We start from the raw sequence: 20,668 nt of genomic DNA on the forward strand, positions 1-20,668 counted from the left end.
AGCCATCAGGGAAATGCAAATCAAAACACTGAGATTCCATCTTACACCTGTCAGAATGGCTAAGATCAAAAACACTGAAGACAGCTCATGCTGGAGAGACTATGGAGCAAGGGGAACACTCCTTCACAGCTGGTGGGAGTACAAACTTGTACAGCCATTTTGGAAATAAATATGGTGGTTTCTCAGAAAAATTAGGAATCAATCTACCTCAAGACCCAGTTATACCACTCCTGGACATATACCCAAAGGATGCTCCACTATATCACATGGACATTTGCTCTGCTATGTTCATAGCAGCTTTATTTGTAATAGCCACAAACTGGAAACAATCTAGATGTTCTTCAACTGAAGAATGGACAAAGAAAATGTGGTTCATTTACACAATGGATTTATTACTCCGCTGTTAAAACAATGACATCAGGAAATTTGCTGGCAAATGGATGGAACTAGAAAAGATCATCCTGAATGAGGTAACTCAGCTCAAGAGGCAAATATGGTATGTGCTCACTCACAATAAGGAGAACCATGGTACAATCCACAGACCCAATGAAGCTAAGTAACAAGGAGGGCTCAAGTAGGGAGGGTGCATGAATCATATTATGAAGGAAACAGAATGGATCTGGCCAGTAGACAGAGGGAGGAGACTGGTAGGGGGGATGGGGATGGAACAGGAGGGATCAGGCAGGGGAGGGGAGGACAGAGGGAGACAGTACAGGGAGAGACAATTGGAATCTGGGGACATCTCTGGGACAAGCCAGAAACCTAGAGCAATGGAAACTCCCAGAAATCTATGAGAGTGAGCTTAGCTAAGACTCCTAGCAAAGAGGATACTGAGCCTGAACCAGCCATCTCCTGTAACCAGGCAAGACTTCCAGTGGAGAGACTGGGACACAGACTCTTCAACCCACAATTTGTCCTGCCTACAGGATGTGCTGGGTTAAAGGTGGTGCAGAAACTGTGGAAGTGACCAACTAATGACTGGTCCCGTTGGAGACCCATACCCAGAGAGGGAACTTACCCCTGAGGGCCAGGACCCAGAGGCAGTATACACCAGAGACCAGGATAGAACCAAACAGGACTTGGGGGGAGGGGAGTCAATGGAATGATTCCTAGTGATATTCTGATACACTCATAGATTGGTGCCTAGCTCTACTGTCATCAGAGAAGCTTCACCTAGCAACTGATGGAAACAGAGACAGAGACCCACAGCCAAACATTAAGTGGAGCTTGAGGAATCCTGCAGAAGAGGGGGGAGGAGGATTGTGGGAGCCAGAGGGGTCAAGGACACCATAAGGAAACCCACAGAACCAACTCACCTGGGCTCATAGGGACTCACAGAGATCAAAACCACAACCAGGGAGCCTGCATGGGACTGACATTGGCCCTCTGCACTTTGTTACAACTGTGTAACTTGGTCTTGTTGTGAGACTCCTAACAGTGAGAGCAAGGGCTGTCTCTGACTGTTGCCTGCTTTGGGGGCCTGTTCCTCCTACCAGATTGCCTCATCCAGACTTAACAGAAGAGGAGGTGCCTCGCCTCGCTGCAACTTGATATACCATGGCTGGCTGATATTCATGGGAAACTACCCCCCCACACACACACTTCACCTGAAGAGAAAACACAAGGCGGGGGTGGATGTGGGGGAGAGGACATTGTGAGGAAGAAAGGTCAGAAAACAGAAGCAGAGGAAACTTTCCCTGGATAAAGGGATCTAAAAACAAAAGAAAAAAAAAGAAAAAGAAGGGAGGAGGGAGAAAGAAACCACCTGAAATATCATGCTAATGGTGAATGCCATTCTTCCTAAGATTGGGAACAAGGTGAGGATGTTTGATCTTAACACTCCCCATTGTTAAACCTGAAAGTCCCAGCCAGCACAAACAAGCATCTTCTGAAATAAAGCAGACCCACTGGGAAAGAAGCGACACCCCCTGCGGCCACAGATGACAGAATTGTACGTGCAGAAACCTTCATGTATCCAGACACAATACACAGCATGGGTACGGACACTTTCATCGGGACTTTAGCACTGGGGAAGGGGATGTGACATCACAGGATCCTCTGGGGAACAGTTGGGGGTTTTGTATAAAGTTAAACATAAGAGCTAGTAATCTTTCTCCCCAGTTCATCCAGAAGAAATAAATGCACGGTCTCAAAGATTTGTGCGTAAATGCTATCCTGAGTTTTATTTTTAACCTCACTAAAATAGGAGACGGAGAAACGAAACTGTGGTACAGTCGTCCAGTGGAGTTCTCTTGAGAAATACAAAGGAGCGCATCACTTCGGCAAGCGATAACCTGGACAAACCTCACAGCGTTCGGCCGATGGAAAACAACCATTCAGAAGAATGAATAGCACATCATGTCACTGGCACCACGCTTTCAAAACAAATTTTTAGCAACAGAAATATCAATGGTTGCCTGAAACTATTCTCATAGCTAATTGTACAGGTGTAACAGGGAACCCCTGGAGTGATGGAAATAGTCAATAGCTTCATTGGAGTGCTAGTTACAAGGGAATCTTTACATTTATCAAAACACCAAACTACACTCTTAAAATGGGAATATTCTTTTATATATAAATTTCCTGTTAGTTTTCAAAAATATTTAAAAATCTATACTATAAATCACTTAGGCTTAGTTTTAATATAATTTTTCTTTAATCTGATTTATACCAGTAATTAGCTTCAAGTTTTCAAAAGCAAGACAAAATCTCATTGTAGTTCTAACAGTGTTAAACTGCTACAAATTCCCATGTAGTAGAAATAATTCAGTCATTTTTTCTTATAAAGAATTCCAGAATTCACTTTACCCACATGAAAAACTGATTTGTTTCTAAAAGTTACATTAATGTTTAATGTACTAATTAGAAATATGCTTACCAACATTTAAATATAAACACTGGGAATATAATAAGTGCATCTAGCCATAGAAACATTAGGAGGTGACCCAATTCAGTTGAGCTGGTAAAAGGCTAAGTGACCCCTCCTTCCACATATATAGACATGAAGGCATTCATTTTCCAGATCCAGCTGTGAGGACATACGGCAAAAGCCTAAGAAATGCACAGGAAAGCTGCTCGACCCACCTACAGCATTGGCTTATGTGGGGGAAATGTTCTCAAGATAGTTATAAGGGTGATAAGAGTTAAAAGTCAGAAGTAAGATAAAGAATACAAACAACCCAAGTTAACCTGATTATTTTTAATAGTGCAAAATAGCTTTGGAGTTAGTTTATTAATGAGGTATTTTTCAAAGCATCCCACCATCATTTCATACAATTCCAAAAGCATCATTACGGGGGGAGGGAGGCAGAGAGAGAAGGAGGAAGGGAGAGGGAGTGTGTGTGTGTGTGTGTGTGTGTGTGTGAGAGAGAGAGAGAGAGAGAGAGAGAGAGAGAGAGAGAGAGAGAGAGAGAGAGAGAGAGAGAGAGAGAGAGAGGACAGCTGTTGGAGTATCTGTTGAAGTGTTCATCCGCTTCCTCTTAAGCATCAGCATCTTCTAAGGAAGCCTCAACTCACTTAGACACACGTCAGTGCTCACAAATGCACCTCTGTGGTTCTCAGGTCCCAGCCATCTGCATGATCATTTACAAACAATATGGAGAGAGCTACCTTGGCATTAGTGCCAAGGCTGCCAGGCAGGAACCACCCAAACCACTCCTGAAGGATGGGACTAACAAACGATGGGTCTTAAGGGCTAGCACAGGCAATGCCAAAGACACCTGCATTCCTTCCGGAATTAGTTCTAATTCAATCTTTCACAGGATCTGGCAAAAAATGTACTATTTTCCCTATCTACTCTTCATAATTGTTAGCCTCAAAGGCTCATATTATAGGTCCATCAAAACTGGCCCTGAGTCAAAGTCAAAAATAGAAAATCCAAAATAGTGTCTTGATGTCCTGTGAGTACTAGCGAGCCGCTTCCACGTGAAAGTTGTCGAACTGCGCAAACTCGAAGGTGTGCGTTCCTATCGCAGCCCAGCCATTCCTTGAGTATTTCACGGGAACGTTTTCCCACAGGACCTTGCCGTTCAACATGCCAGAGGCGAAATAATCCTGCAGGAGAGAGAAATGTGTCCCTTGAAAACGTGGAAACAGTTCTCTGTGGTCTGTTTAAGAATGCAGCCAGCTACTTAACGGAGTACACATCTTTCACCCAAAACCCAGAACTGTAAAACACAGTTTCTCGCGTTTGAGCAAAAGTCTGAAATACATCAAAATTTTTTTGAAAGAATTAAGAAGTACCTGTCTAAACAGTTCCCAATATATGTTAAACCTCAATATTTCCTGATGTTTCATGCCAAATCAAAACCAAAAAATAAGCCCGTAATATTTTATAGCATTATTGTGAAGCTTCAGACAGAAGTCCATTAAACAATACAGTCATTGCACATACCAGTCCTTTGGCTAAGTGAGAGATTCCTCCAGAGTCTGCTGGAGCCCAACTGCCTGCTTAAGGTCTCATTACTGTGTGCCCAGCCAGAGGAGGAATTAGCCTCCACCTTACTTTCTGTCCCCAGGCCACTACAAAGCCATATGGAATGACTACTCTTACATTGGAAGAGCAGCAGCCACGGGTTAAATAGAGCTGTGAGGTCAAGTGGAAGGTGGAGGGGGGATCGTGCACATAAGGTGTGAGTTACTAGGAATGATGGGAAGAAATCAAGCATGTCTTTCTCGGAGAGTGGCCATTACATTTCCCTTACACATGGTAAATTGTCAGTTTCAACTTTCATTACCACTATTGTAGTACACTATGAACACACACTCAAAAGCACACCAAGTATTAGCTAGCCATGTAAAACAGGCTACTTTCAAAATATAAAGAGTGGAGAGTTGGACCATTAGGCCCAAACCTTTCTGTCTCAAAATCTTTCTGTCTCAAAATCTTTCTGTCTCAAAATTATAATGCAATGCCCTTTAATTTTATGGGTGGAGACACTGAGACTTGGGCTGACTAAAATTCTATGTAGAAGATTTTTGCAGAGGAGCCAGGAATTGAATCCAAGTCACCTAATGCCCAGTGTGATGCCGCATACCTCTGACCACACAACTGCACAATTGTCTTCATCTCCAGAGCACTTTCTAGACATCCCCTGCCACTTCTAGAGAAGTAACCATTAGCACTGTGTCCAGGGACACACATACACAAATCATATTAAACATACAGCCTGTCCCAAGGGGCCACAGTGCCTCCTGGCCCCACTCCCCAGGCTCCAATCATCCTGGCTTCCCAGGTGCCTTCTGCACTGGCTATGAGGACTACTCAGCTTGCTCTCTGCCTCGTTTACATGTAAACTCAAGCAACACCCACTTGGCACAGTCTTCCCTAATGTTCATGGTTGGGAAGTCAGAGCAAGAGGGTTATTTTATGACATTACCCCAAGTTTCTTCATAACTATATGTGTGCTCACTTCTAAGTTACTGACTTAGAATGAAGTTCAGCAAACCATGGCCACGGGCCAGCCACCTATCTCCACAGTGAGCTTTCACTGGAATGCAGGCACACTGATCATTTACCTCTTGTTTGTCATGGCTTTCTGGTGACAACAGCTGAGTTAAATAAGTGCAACACAGAGCACATGGACCACATACCCAACTGTCACCTGTCTGGCTCTTCAAGGAAACTGTTTGCCCAGCCCTGAGTATGAATTCCCTCATATAGCATGACTAGTCTAGAAGGCACCTGATTTCCAAATCAGGGAGTGGCACAAGTTAATTGATTTGACCAAAATCTCAAAAACCCTTTGATGGCAGAAATGAACATAGGAATATACCTTATAGAGTTTCTCTCTTACCTGCCTGACCATTATCATGACCAAGAAATTTTGGCTAGACAAGTCATAGGATCCAGGAGAGATCCTAACAACTATTACTCCACTTAAGGAGCATAATATTAAGCCAACTCTTAGTGACTTAAGCCTATACCTATGGATTAACACATCTTTCAACCCTCATCAGAGAAACTTCTTTTTGCAGTAGATGGTGGTTAACACCTAGACCCACAACTGGTCTAGGTGCATAGAATGAGAGACTTGTAAATGTTCCACCCCAGATAGGACACCTATATTACACCCCATCCTCCCGAGACCTGGGGACCATGTGGAAGAGGAGGGAGAGGGATTATAAGAGCCAGAGACAATGGGTTTTCTGGACACAGCAGGAAAGCTGTATTATGAAGTCACAGCAATTGTAACAGCATGCATGAGACCTGTGCAAGCTCAAGCCAGACAAGATCCCAACATGGAGAGAAGATGTGGGTTTGAATCCTACACCTCGCTGAGCAGCTATTGGCAACTGATAGATACAAAGACAGGAAAGTTAAGTTTGCTTAAAGCATGTGGTCCCTGGTAGATAGAACATGCTCGAATGGATAGTCACATACCCAAGAGGATATGGGCAATATAAAGTGAACTTGATAGATAAAAAAAAAAGAGGACACAAAGTTACGTGGATAGGGAAGAGGGTAGACCTGGTAGGAGATTGAGGTGACTATATCAAAATACATTATATGAAATTCTCAAAAGGTAATTAAGAAGAATTAAATGCAATTGAAAAGAAATAAATGCACTTCTTCTTCTAAATACCCGTCTTTACCAATCATACCACATAAGCATTCAGGAACTATGTTTGGGGTCATTCTATCAAAGGACAGTTAGAACACATTATACCCATTAAGAATGGAATGATCAAATAAACCACCACACCCCACAACCAGATCCTTAACTCTATTAATAAACAGCTTAAAAATCAGAATTCTCATTTTCAGTGGTTGAATGGATACTGAGGAAAAAAATTAAGTTCTTAGAGTCTCAGTTTTAATTTCTATTTACAACCTAAATACAAGTAGGTAAGAACTACTTGGGAAGTGTCACACATTACAAGACACCTTCTCTACACAGCATCTTTTGGGAGCACTGTCAGTTAGTACCTCATGGTCAACCAAGGGTGCTGATGGTGATTTTTAGATTTCCTTTATCCTATGATTACTCCAGTATCATCTTGAATATAAACTACCAGAAATAAGCCTCTGTAACTTTGCATACTCCTGTTAGTTCTACTTATACTTTTGCTTCAAAGAACACTGAGAACAGTTCAGTTGTTCACTTAACCAATTACTCCTCAATTTAAAAAACAAAAACAAAGTTAAAAGAAAATAGTGGGCCGGGCGGTGGTGGCGCATGCACTCAGGAGGCAGAGACAATCAGATCTCTGTGATTTCGAGGCCAGCCTGGTCCATGGAGAGAGATCCAGGACAGGCACCAAAACTATACAGAGAAACCCTGTCTTCAACAAAAAAAAGGAAAGAAAAGAAAATAGTGGTCTAAAAAGTCAACACCTGGTTCTCATGAGAGTAACTGACATACAATTTCATCCTATGGATGGATGTTTTAATGATTCCAGAGCAGACTCCCCTCTTTTCATCATTTCTATCCCTCCATTTGTTTTCTAACAGAAAATTCTAGAAAGTTACACAAATATTTTACCTCCATCCTTTCTCATCAGCAATACTCACCTTAATGCTTAAGGTGAGTGTGTACCATTTTTTTGCTGTAATGTCAGCATCTCCTGAAGCATATGTGATCCACCCACCTGTAACACAAAAAAGAATCTCTCAACCGGCCTACTTTTAAAACCTAAATCCCAGGATCATACAACTCAGGGAGGTTCATGTTCCTACATGCATCTACCTTAAGGAAGCATTGTCCCTTCGTTTCCAGATCTGTAATTGATTTCAAAGGGGAATCCCTCATTCAGCTGCACACTACACAAGCATGCATGTATTGAATTCTATGCTACACCACAGAACATAAGTGCTCACACAGCAGAATGAATGAGAGACACCTAAAAACTAGCTATGGCTGATGTGTTAGCATGTAAACCCACAGATACACTTCTATCTGGTTGGAGCAGTCCAAGACTACAAAAGCCCGTCAGCTAGCAGATCTGCTTACATGACAACAGCATCGATTACAATAGCGAGAGATGAGAAAAGGCTACTTTTGCGCTTATGGCATTTGAATGTCGGGAAGAAACCTAGGATTGGACATCAAGTGATTGCAAACTACAGCAGTGGGGACTGAAGATGCAGACTGAAATTCCTGGCTCTGGCTCTGCCACTAACTAGTTCTGGGGACTTTGGGAAAAGCAACCCATGTCTCTGGCTCTGCTTTGGATCAAAACATCAATGAGGTACCTCCTCACTATGACACTATGACAATATCCTTATCAGCTGTTACCGCTCTATTATTTCATTTGCAGAGCTGGGACAAAGAGCAGAAAACTATAAAATTTTTAAAAATGTCACTAATGTGACAAGTCACTAATGTGACAAGTTACTAATATGGAAAGTCAAGAGACTGAGAATTAAGAAGTTACCCCCATAAGCCCCCGCTGTCACCACAGCAGTGTGAGCTAAGTGCAATTCGATGTCAGCGTGCATCTAGGCCCCCATTCTGCGGTAGGAGCTGTTCTGCAGAGGCCAGTGCTGCTGAGACAGAGGCCAGTGAGAAAAGGCAAACTGCTTCCAAGAAGTCCGTGTAGTAGGGAACAGGAGTCTCCATTTTAAGAGGCTCAAGCGGTCCCTTGGTTTCGACAAGCACCAACAAGGTTAGTCTGTCGAATGTCTCCTCAGTGTGTTCTTCCTCCCATCACTGCTTCACGCGGGGCTTCACAAACCTACCCTCACCCTCACAGCACGGCATCCCCCAAATGTCCTACAAGCCTTTCTGCTGTTACTTTCTCGTTCCTGATCTGCCCTCCTCCAGAAAACACTAAATTCTGAATCGCACAGTGCTTGCCGACACACATTGAAATTCTTCCCACCAGACACACAGGCTCAAAGTAAGTTCTGACCCATTAAAACATGTCACTTACCCAGGTCAGCTGTAACTCTGTAAGATCCATTTGCGAAAACCCAGAAGAAAATCCCTGTAGCAGTTCTAATCAGAATGCCACCTTTAGTCACTCTTCCGGCAATGAATACCCCTCCTCTCTCAGGGGTCTCTATGTAAACATCACACTGCACCGTCATGTTGGACCTGCAGAATCAGAGAGTCCATTACCCCATTCAGTTACGGTACTAACCTAGCACTAACACGCCCCTTAGCAAATGCCTCCTAGCTTCAGGTGAGAGAGTGACTGGCTACTACGTCTGAGCTTGGACCAAGGATGGGCTTCAAGAATCTGACGGCTGTTTCAAGTTTCACGTGGTTAAATTCATCAACTCTGTTGATTCTTTTAGTTCGTTAATGGACAGTACTTACTAATTTTAAGTACCATAACAGTATGTTTCTTGTCTTTCTATTCTAAAACAATTTGTCATCGTGTTAGTGTGTTACTAAATGAGACACTTCCACAGTGCATAAAGGCAGAGTTTCTGGTGACTCTAAACAGAAAGGTTTACTTACATTTCTATCACCAGGGACCCAGCACTCACACAGCAGCTCACAACTGTCTGCACCTCCAGTTTCAGGAGAGTGGATGCCTTCTAGACTTTGCCAGCAAAGCATACGTATGGCACACAGACATACATGCAGGCAAAACACCCATATACATAAAAACAAATCTCAAAAAAAAAATTGAAGATAATAGTGTATGCTGATTCCGCAGCAGGACCTATGAACTATAACGAGGAACTTGCTAACTCAGCACAATGGTATCATCTCCCCAGTGCCTAACTCAGTAAAAGTCTGCCATGGGCCCTTGAATGTCCTTGTCTCAACTTCCTGTGTAACATGATGGTGCTGGTCCACAAATATCATTGTGAGAAGCATTTTACCCTGCACAGGATGTCTGCCTGACACCTACATGGACGCAGTAAAGCACTGGTTACAGGCTCACTGGTCCATGGGAGTGTATCAAGGGTAGGCAAAGATTTGGCCAATCGGGAACTATCAGAGCTTTCACAATAAGCTCTCCTCTGGGTTGGTTTCCTTTGAAACATGTCACCAGGTACAGCATTTTCCCTCTAAGACAATAGTACCTCTCTAAAACATCCTCCCTGAAAATAACCTCTTCATACTCAACACCTAACAGCAATCAGGAAAAAAAAAAACGTGTGTATTGCCAAGTAATAAGTCATGCAATTTATCCAAAGTAAGCTAAGGATACAAGGATACCAGGACATCTGCTCTGGAAATGAAGTAGGGGGGATACTGGATCTAGAACTATGTGTCCTTCACATTTCTCTAAGTTTCTTCTTAAGTGAATTGTGCACAGATGAACTTTACCTCAAATAAGGGAGGAGGAAGGGGAGAGGAGAAAGGAGAGGAGAGAGAAAGAGACAGACAGACAGACAGAGACAGAGACAGAGACAGAGACAGAGACAGAGAGAGAATTTGTAGGTTTGTACGTCCAAGGTGTTAGCCATGAGAAAAATAGAAAATACTACCTAAAGCGGGCAGAACAGTAAGTCAGAACTCTAAAATTCCATAACTAAATTAAAGGTTAAGGTAAAAGTTTTATTTTTCAATTGCATGTTAACTGGACAAAAAATATAACTTATATGTTTATTATATATCTAAAGAAAGGGTTGAATTGCTTAGCCTTAAAAATTAAAGCTGGTTTGCTTTTTAAGTAGCTTCCTACACCTAGCTATGGTGGTGTGATTCTACGTTTGTCCAGCAGGTGGCAACACCAGCTCAACAAATCAAGTCTGGTAAAACAAAGCATTCAAATTAAAAGGTGTGCAAATAAATATTAAACATATATTATATTATATCATATCATATTTATTATATTATATTGTAGGGTCCAAGTGTCCTCAACTCTTTCATTCAAGTTAAATTTCTCTCGCCAAAGTTATTATCAAACTGGAATAATCTGAAGGAAGGACATGGGAAAAACTCATTTACTCATTTGAGTTCGCACAATTATGACCTGCCTATTCGGTTCTTGACACAAGAAGGACTACTGCAACCTCTTCACTCAGAAAGTACCCAGATCACAAGGTTAGCCACTGAGGGCCGCTCTCCCACACACCAGTGGTAATCGCCTATAATGCTGATCGTGCTGGAAGCATCCGCAGCCCAGGTAATAGGTCGCTGATTGAGAACTTGGCGCAGTGTGTGGCGATGGGGTCCAGGGTCTTCGAGATTCGTGTAGTACTCAAATACTCCAGTCTGGTCAGCAAAATTTGGAGCTTCACTAAAAAATGGGTAATCTGTTCAGAACACAACAAATACTCCGCTTAGTATCTCCGAGGCCAAGTGTCAACCCCTTCCCAGTCCTCTCCTTTCTGTATCTGTGGTGCATTGGGAAACCTTGGAATAATTTTTAAAACATAAATAATACTTACACCCAACCAAAGTTTAGATCAAAAGACGTGTGTGTGTGTGTGTGTGTGTGTGTGTGTGTGTGTGTCTGTGATATATTTGGAGACATAGATCTAAATAGTTGGCCAGATGCCAGTACCAGAACCCCAGGGCCTTTCTCAGTCAAGCAGCTGAAAGTTCATGTCCTGCCATGGGAATGTGAGACCAGCAGTGTGTGGCAGAGGCAGGAGTCCCCATGTTGGAACAAGCAGTGCTGCCCCCTGCAGGAGGGTGAGGGTGCATCACTCTGGCGATGTTCATCTTTTCTACAGCTGTCAGTTTGGGAGGCACATTATAGAGCTACTTGACTCATCTTTGAAGCGGGCAGTCCTACCAAACACCTCTGCTTGGTAAGCAAATGTCGCTGCTTGCTGGGTCCTCTAGAGATGCAAGCACAGTGAGCATGTGTCTGTTTTCAAATGGTTTCCCCAACTGTCCATCCTCCAAGGCTTCTCTAATCACATTAGAACAGATCCTCCTGAGGACTGGGGGCTAAACTCCAGCGAACAATGAGTTGGCGCCCCTAACAATAGCACGACTGCCCTCTAGCACTCAATTGCCTGGCACTGAGATGGAGACGAAACGTGCTTTAGGCAGTACATGAAAAACAAGGCTAGTGAGGTCCGAGGAGGCGACACCCAGCTATCACCTTAAGTTCCACCCAAAATAATTTAGAGCGACAACTTTCATTCCCCTGATGACTTCTGCGTTTTGTTTTTTCTGGAACTTTCAGATACAAATTCACCTCAAAGAACTGGAAACCTTAGCTATCTTTTAAGCAAATAAAACTCTAAGGGCCCAAAAGGCACTTTGGACATCATGCTATCGTTCACACAGTCTGACAAGCACAAAGTGCTCTACTTCGATGGAAGACGGGTGACAGGTGACGCCTGGTTAGCAACCGCTTACCAACATTGAAATCATCCTTGTAGCTTCTCGGGAAGGGCTGGGACTTGGGAGGAGGAGGGTAGCCACCTTTGCGACCTGTGGTCAGAGTGGTGAGTGTGATCAGCTCGTTCTCCTGCAGATCCATGGCAAAGCTGCCACTGCTGTCGAGGAGCTGGAAAAGAAGACAGCCACGTTCACGGCCAGATGCCAGGGACCTCACAGGAGGGGGCAGCCTAAAAGAAATACACTTAGACAGTCTCTCCGTTAGGGCTTCTTAAACACGCGGGGAAGACACAGCAACACTGAGGCCCTTGACGCTTTGTGAGGGTGTTTTACAAGCGTGTATAAATGACAGTTTACAGAAAGAATTCCACCAAGTGGAGGGCAAAGACCAAGAGGACCGACAGTCTCTGCCAGTCTCCTCTTCCACTGCACTCCAAGCTCTTGAAAGCTTGTTCAATTGGTGCAACTCAGAGGCCTGCTGTCTCTTCCAGAGCTTTCCTAACAGAAAAGACTGCACAAAACCTCACAGACAACTCAACTGTTAAGCATAAGAAACCTTTCACAATTGAGAAATAAAAAATTAAAATCTGCTTACTACATGCTCCGTTTTAATTTCAATTAGTAGGTGAGGTTAATGTCACATTTATGATCCTAGCAACTCTGTCTTTCTAAGTGTTTCGTCTCATCCTCGAGGCTAAGAATACCTATCTCAGAGGGGTGTTGAGAGGATTAGACCAGATGTTTATGAAGGGCTTGTTTGGCTCACCTCAATGTGTGGCCAGGGGGAACACTCTCTAGAGCACAGTTCCTGTGATAAGCATAGCCCTCTGCAGACATTAGAATCCCTGCATAACTAATGTGGGCACTGAGCTTGACCCCATCTTTGAAACTTCAATAAGTTTTCTCTACACTGAATTAAAGGCCTTAGTACCATATCTTGGCTTCAAGGGTAAAGAGGTGCAGAACCGTGAACATCCAGTGCTATATTCTGGCTCAGGATTAACTCCAGATAATATTCCTATGAGGGAAGCCAATTTCATTATGCTATTTCCAGCAAATTATTACACAAGCAGAGAGTGTTCTAATGGGTATTTAATCATTGATCTTGCCTAGTTAATTGTCAGAACATTATTATTAATAAATGCAGCAGATTAAGTCAATTAGATGACATAATATGCTTGCTTGGGCCAGTTCTTTCTTTGAAACCTTCCCTGAGGAGTCACCAAGTACCAAGCTCCAAATGCCGCTGGACTAAAAGCAAATCAAGGCAGAGCCCCAAGCTCAAGGTAGCCAAGGTGGTGGGGGAGCATTTACCGAGACCCACACATGGTCCTGCACTGAGCCAGGTGAGTCAGGCTTCAAAGAAACCGACATGAGCTGACCTATCTTCGCAGATATGAAGGAAGCCATTCTAGAATTTACTTGGTGAGCAAAGGCCAGCTCCTGAGATCTGCCTCTGGAAAGTTGGCTTCTACCGCCTGGGGGTGGAGGAGGACACGAGGGAGGGGGAGGTGGTTATGTGATAGGACAGTGATGGTCACGTGGGGAATGTGAACTGACGGGAAACTGATCATACACAACAAAGCACTTCAGGCACACCACTCTAGCGGCAGTGTGATGGCTGGCCCCGAGACTCAGACTGGAGTCCGTTGAAACCTTAGGCAGTTTCTGAATGATGAGTCACAACGAAGAACGGGAAGAGGCAGCAGGAAGAAGAAGGAACAATAGTGAAGACGAGAAAGACGCTGAGGCCAGAACTGCCTACAGTCAACTGAAGGAGACACAGCCCAGGACGGAGCAGGACTATCTCAAATGGGATGAACATCTCTCCCCTGGGCGGCCGGACAATGGAGGCACATCCACAACACAAACACGTGCTTAAGGACAGAGCATGGCTAGGGATGCAGAGGCTTGTCACACCTTCATCGGGATTACTCCTTAAGAAAAATACGGGGACATTTTTATCTCTACTGTCCTGCAGCCATAAAACCAACTTCATTTTAATTCATTAATCAAATGTGTTCCTTTTTCCTGTCGTGACGCCCCAAACATAGGGATCAATTTTAAGACTACCCATAGAGAATCCAGTTGTTTAAAGTGAATTCTGTCCGATGGTCCTCCAAGCTTGGTGTACCACACCTGGAGCTCTTGTATTTCTCTCTGGGGAGAAAACACAAGACAGCATGCTTGAGAGAGTCTTCATATCCTGAAATGAATACCTCAAAAAGAGCAATGTTCACTGTCTCAAGTTTCTGAGTCATCTCAATGTTGAAACAGTAACACTTTTGAAAACAGGAAGTCAAGCTCAAACAAATCTTTCACTTCCTGTGAACACTAGGCACTAAGCAAAGCAGGCACCACCAGCAACAAATGCCTGCATGGAAGTCCCTCCACGTTGTCCTTCTCTGTTTTTGTTTCTGTTAAGACACTCCAGAGAAACCTGAAGGAAATCTGCACAGCCCTAGAGACAGTGACTTGCATTGGTAGGGGATCGAATCAGCCTGGACCCTTATAATCCTGAATTGGGCATGCTCGAAGTAGTTCTGTCATCATCTCCTTTTGAATGTGTGTTCTATGACCTTGCTCAGGTAGGCAAGAATCTGACTACTGCGTTTCCTTATTAAACTACTACCTTAAAGTGAGTATGCTTGGAAACATGCCTGTTTTTAATGTGTTTTCCTCTGTGACTATGTTCAGGGTCCCAGGAGAAAACTGCCTGCTCCCTTTACAGGGGAGAGCGCTGCAGACAATAAATCTCTCTACTCTTTTAACCCATTGCATTAACACCTGAGGACACTGGCAATGTCACACACAGATCTTAGTGCCTGAACGAATCCCTGATAAACATTTAATTATTTTAAAATTCTTCACTTATTAGTACAGAATCTTAGCTTGCTTTCTTCTGCCTTCTTGTATGTTACTGTCATCCACACAAAATGGAACTTCTTCAAAGGTAATCATTACATTCTAATCATTTTTTCTTCAAAAAATATATTATGATAAGTACAAAAATACTAAGTGAATATTGATTTGACATGTGGACAAAAAGTGAAGATCCAGTATGGATATTTAATAATGCCCTAAAAGTATCTTAAGTTATTTTTTATATTTTAATAATTATCATTAATTATAATCATTATGTAGTACAATAATTTCACTAAAGTCAGTAAATATGTGCCACATTGACAATGATAATAATTATAGACATATAATTCAAAAGAATATGAAAGAAGATGTATCATCATCTTCACAGTGAATCACATGAAAAGCAACAGATCCACATGATTTTTAACAACTTGGATTTCAAGTGGCATCTTAGGGCTTCTGAGTAATCATAGCCACAAGGAGTTGGGTGGTCTTAACATCTCAAGTGTCTCTGACTGTCTTTGTCAAATGTTTTTAGATAAATGGATGACATGAGCTCACACTATAAAAGGACATACAGCTTTTGGCTTGATTTCAGAGACAACTGTTCAATAGCAAAAAGCCTATGGCAGCGCCTCTTTCTGAAGCCTTCCAGCTTCCTAGAGCCTGGTGTTTAATCAAATACAGAATACAGCTATCCCACCCTGTGCTTTGTGATCAAGCTCCCCTTTGCTGGGTGTTACAGACTACACTGTTTTCTGATGGCAATTATTAGATGTTTTGTCTTACTCCTTTTATTAATAAACTTTGTTCTCTTAATTTTATGCATGTACATAATGAATTCTTGGTGGTCTCTCCCTTAGCCTCTCTTATCCTCCCTCTTCCCCCAGCCCTGCTAGCCACCTAATAATTCCATGATATCATAGGTGAGAAAGTACACTGGTTTAAAGAAATTGATGACTTTGGGGTATTTTTGTTTAATTGGGCTTTATTTTGTTTGTTTTTCAGTATAGCATACTCTATCTAAGCTTTAGTGCTTAAAAACCCATCGCCAGGGGCCGGTGGCACAAATCCCAGCACTCAGAAGGGAAAGGTGGGATGCTCAGGAGGTTGTGGTCATCCCCCACTGTGCAGTGAGGCTAGCCTAGACCATGTATTATATAAGACCATATATTTTAAAAAAATGCAGGAGATACAAGGCACCAGGATAGGTTCTATTTATACACAGATTCTTAGTAATTCTATAATACATGATTTCACTTAAGAATCAATGGCCTGTAATAGAACACAAACTGTTCATAAATTTTTAAAGATTTGTTTATCCGTTTCTGTATGCTCACATGTGTGACCTTTGGAGGCCAGAAGAGGGTGTCAGATCCTCTGTAGCTATACGTAGTCATGAGCTACTTGACAAGGATGCAGAAAACCCACCCCCAACCTTTAGGAAAAGCAGCAAGCACTCTCAACCACTGAGCCATCTGGTCAACCCTAACATAAGTTGTGAATGAAAATAAAAGTTAAACATAAGTACTTACCAAAGACCCCTTTAGAGTGAAGGTAGCCACCTGGTGTGAGACATTATAATACGGTAGATATGGCCGTATACACATAGAATGTTTATGACTCTGAGGGAAGAAAGTCATGTAAGTTATCCAAATAACATACAAGCTATTCTGTGAAGGAAACATTATATAATCGATGCCAGAAGAGTAGCAAGAAAAGGCAAACATTTGTAACAATATGAATCCATTTCAAATTATAAAAAAATACATTACTAACATAACTTTAATAAGTGTATAGTGTGTGTGCCTGGCCAAAGCGTAGAATAAGGAAATGAGCTTAATGGTTACTTAAATACATAGAAACAGGCAGCAAAGCACCACTGTGCTCCAGTGCGGGTTTTCAGCAGGGCCCACATGAGAGACAATGGCTGCAAGTCCTTTCAAGAACATCAGGAAGAGTGCTCTCCAATCAGAAAGGCATGAAATGAAGCAAAAAACAATGAAAGCTGCAAAATCCACAGAAACACCAATATAAAAATATCTTGGTATGGAGCAATTAAGTCAAGGAAGAAATCACAAAGAAAATTAAAAAAAATACAGTCTGTGATCGAAAATGTTAAAACAAAACAAAATGGATAAACTAAAGTCCCATATATGGAGGAAGTGAAGGCTGTCCACGCCTATATAGTTGTAGGTGTTCCTTCTACTTTGAGAAGCTAAACAGTTTTCAGAAGGGCAAACCAAATCCATAGGACAAAAAATAAATACTGGTGTGAAATACTGAAATGCAGAAAACGAAGAAAAACAACATTATCCCCTTGGGAAGATAAATAAACCTTCAGAAGACTAATCAAGGAGAAAGAGACATGACTTGGATAACTAGGATGGGAATGAAAGCGGACCATTCCTACCAGCTTAGTACGACTGAAAAAGGAATTAAATGAGGGATTCTGTGCTCAACAACACAGATCAGAACGACAAAAATGATAGAAAAATAGAAAAGCTTCTGAAAAAAATTATAACATCCAAAGGGACCTACAGTAAGTAAAAAGATCCTTAAACTAAAACTCCCATGAAGGAAAATCCTGGGGGAAAAGGCATCATATATGAATTCTGTCAAACATCTGAAGAACACCAGAACTTCAGAAACATTCTCAAATCACTCCATGGGGTTAGTAGCTTCTCTCCTCCCAGAACCAACAGGACATCATGAGGAAAGGAAACTCTAAGGAATCTACCAAATCAAATCCAACATCAAATACGAAAGATCATGCATGGCATCAAAGGATGATTCATCACAGGAATGCATTGTGTGGTCCCACATCCAGAAGTCAGTCAGTATAAAGTAGCAGACTATTAGAGTGAATGATGGGCAAAAGCAGCATGATCATGCATCCTGTGAAACCCAGAACTCTGGATAAAAGGATTCAGCATGCTCCATACAAAAGGCAAGCTCCTCAACCTGAAGTTGTACACAATGGCAAAACCCCAGCAGCTAACAGCTCACTCTACAGTGGCTTTTCTAGATGGGCAGCAGGACAGGACAGCCAGGCAAACAAAGAACACACAAGGCTTCTAGGCCAATGAAGGGAGGTCTAGAGGGAGGACTGAAAGGATCTTACTTACTCGGTGTGCTCATTTAAACAAAATCCTCCAGTAATCCACAGAAAGAACCGATTGTGAGGACAAGATCAATACATAAAAATCAATTGCATTTCTACACATGGGAAATGAAAATGAAATGGAGACAAGCCATTTACAGTGGCATCTAAAAGAATAAAATACTCAGCAATATTAATAATAAATAAATAAGTAAAATCTAACGATAATTTAATAAATAAATTTATTAAATAAGCAAAAGGAAATATGGCTTCCACAATGAAAAAGACAGTGTATCATGGAGAAATTAAGTAAGACATGACACACAGAAAGACAGCCCACATTTGTTGACTCAGGGTAGAATGGCATTGCTTCCCCACATTCCTATACAGAGTTAAGAAAATATCAAACTTAGGTTGTAAGCTTGAAATAATTAGTTAGCTAGTCCTAAAACTCATGTTGAAATCCAAAGTACCCGAAATAGCTAATCTTGAAAATGGTCAAGCTAGAAAACTCTCCCACCAAACCCTTACTCAGAAGTACAGTAACTAAGATGCAGTGGTAACTGCTAAGGTACAATCATTACAGATTGCTTTTCAGCATGTATGTGAAGATAATCCAAGTGGAAAAACTACTTTTCAAGACATGGTGAAAGGCAAGCTAGACACACACACACACACACACACACACACACACACACACACAAGAGGAGGAGGCTGAACAAATGCTAAGCATCTCAGAAATAACAGGATCAGAAACCTAAATGTAAGACTTAAAACAATGGCAGTCTTGGAAAAAAAAAAAAAAACATGTAAATTTCAAATCCTCATGACCTTGGCTTAGTCAATCATTTCCTATGTATGATACTATAAATGTACACAAAGCAAAAGGAAAAAAAAACTGAACTTCACACAAATTTGAACTTTTTTACTTCAAAGAATTCCACTACAAAGAGACAAGTTGGGCATAGTGATTCCAGCCATTTGTGATGTTGACACAGCAGGATTATGACTCTGAGATCAGCCTGGCCTACCCTGCATATGCTGTAAGGATGGGAGCAAATATATGAATGTCACATGTGTCTTCTGAGAGGTTTTAGACAGATTATATATGAAGAACTCTTACAATTCAAGAAGAAAAATGAAAATACGCATAACTTAAATGGACAGTGTAGCTCTAAATAGACATTTCTCCAGTGAGAACATACAGATAGCCAAAAGATATATGAAAATACAGCCAGCATCATTCGTCACTAGGAAAAGGAAAATCAAACTACAATAACACCCCCTCATACCCTTGAGAATGGCTGTAAGCAAAGAGACGGACAGTAATTGCTGGAGAGGACAAGGTGGTACTGGAAGCCTTATGAACTGCTGGTAGCAAAGAGAAATGGTACAGGGAACTGGCAACTCTTCACCCTGTTCAAGTTAGTTTAACCTGGCAGCCCGCTCCTAGCCACAAACCCAAAGGAACTGACACATTCGTTCCCAGGAAGCCCTCCATAGGAGAGTTAACTGCAGCATTCATAGAGAGCCGTGATGAGGTTCAAGGCCAGCTATCCCAATAGATCTCTAAGGATAAAGAAGGATTAGAAACAATGGAAGGAACAAGGTCACCATCAGACCCTGTCTCCCACGGTTCTCCCAGGGAGCCAGTCACAAGACTCTTAGAGAAGCACCCTCCTATGCCCAGGAGAACACAATGCCCTTCTTTTCTCTGAACACAAAGTTTCTGGTGAAGTACAAGATGCACACTAGTTTAATATCAACAACAAAAAAATTACCATGGTTTCAACGATGATGGTGAGGTTCCCTAAGCCATCAGTCAGAGCTACATAGCTTCCTCCTTTCTCTAGATGGCCAACTGTCTTCAGGTAATACCAACCTGGTTGAGTAAACTGAGTTGTATGAGCTACAGAAAAAGGAGAAGAAAAAGTAAAGCAGACAACTTTAAAAGAAAACAGTCTACCGATTTGAACCTGAATAATTCTAAGCAGCTACATTCTATTTTAAGAAAGTATCTCCCAACTTTATACTTCCACTTTTAAATACTTCAGCTGAAAGGTGTAACAGCAGGAAGGCTTTCTGAACAACTGATAAAATTAAATGACCTGAAAACTCAAGCGTATTGATTGTGCATTCCTTTTACCAATGTGCAAAATGAAGTTACTCTTGCCCAGGCTTGCTCATCACTACTAATCCTATCCTAACAGAACATGGAAGACTCAAAAGATTTAAAGAAAAAAAGGAAAGTTTTAAAAGTTAGCAAATGTGTCTCAGGACCATTTTGTGGTCTCAAACAAATCTATTTCTAAAGATATATATATATATCACCACCTCTGAATCTGGTCCTGAAAATACATTAGGCAATATTCCATGTTCCTGACAATTCCCCAAAGTTCACAAAGTAAGTGTAACAATGCCAGCAACTGAGAGGTCATCTAACCAGCACACAGAAGTCTTGCTTAATTTTTCCACCATTTTGAAGAGCTACTTAAGG

At 41.9% G+C, this 20,668-nt stretch overlaps 1 protein-coding gene across 5 annotated transcripts in view; it reads right to left on the reverse strand.

The window, feature by feature from the left end:
• Positions 1-2,156: 2,156 nt before the first annotated feature.
• Galc (galactosylceramidase) overlaps positions 2,157-20,668 on the reverse strand; it is a 57,205-nt gene continuing 38,693 nt past the window's right edge. For all 5 annotated transcript variants that reach the window (XM_076551172.1, XM_076551173.1, XM_042261016.2 and 2 more), the window contains 8 exons: positions 19,953-20,080; positions 16,604-16,693; positions 14,277-14,363; positions 12,222-12,372; positions 10,981-11,161; positions 8,875-9,038; positions 7,514-7,590; positions 2,157-4,053 (listed from right to left, as the gene is read on the reverse strand). In XM_076551172.1, the coding sequence (XP_076407287.1) occupies positions 3,907-4,053; positions 7,514-7,590; positions 8,875-9,038; positions 10,981-11,161; positions 12,222-12,372; positions 14,277-14,363; positions 16,604-16,693; positions 19,953-20,080 (1,025 nt within the window). In that variant the 3' untranslated portion in view covers positions 2,157-3,906. The remainder of the gene's footprint in view (positions 4,054-7,513; positions 7,591-8,874; positions 9,039-10,980; positions 11,162-12,221; positions 12,373-14,276; positions 14,364-16,603; positions 16,694-19,952; positions 20,081-20,668) is intronic.

This window comes from Peromyscus maniculatus, chromosome 14 (genome assembly GCF_049852395.1).
Source record: "Peromyscus maniculatus bairdii isolate BWxNUB_F1_BW_parent chromosome 14, HU_Pman_BW_mat_3.1, whole genome shotgun sequence".
Lineage (NCBI taxonomy): Eukaryota > Metazoa > Chordata > Mammalia > Rodentia > Cricetidae > Peromyscus > Peromyscus maniculatus.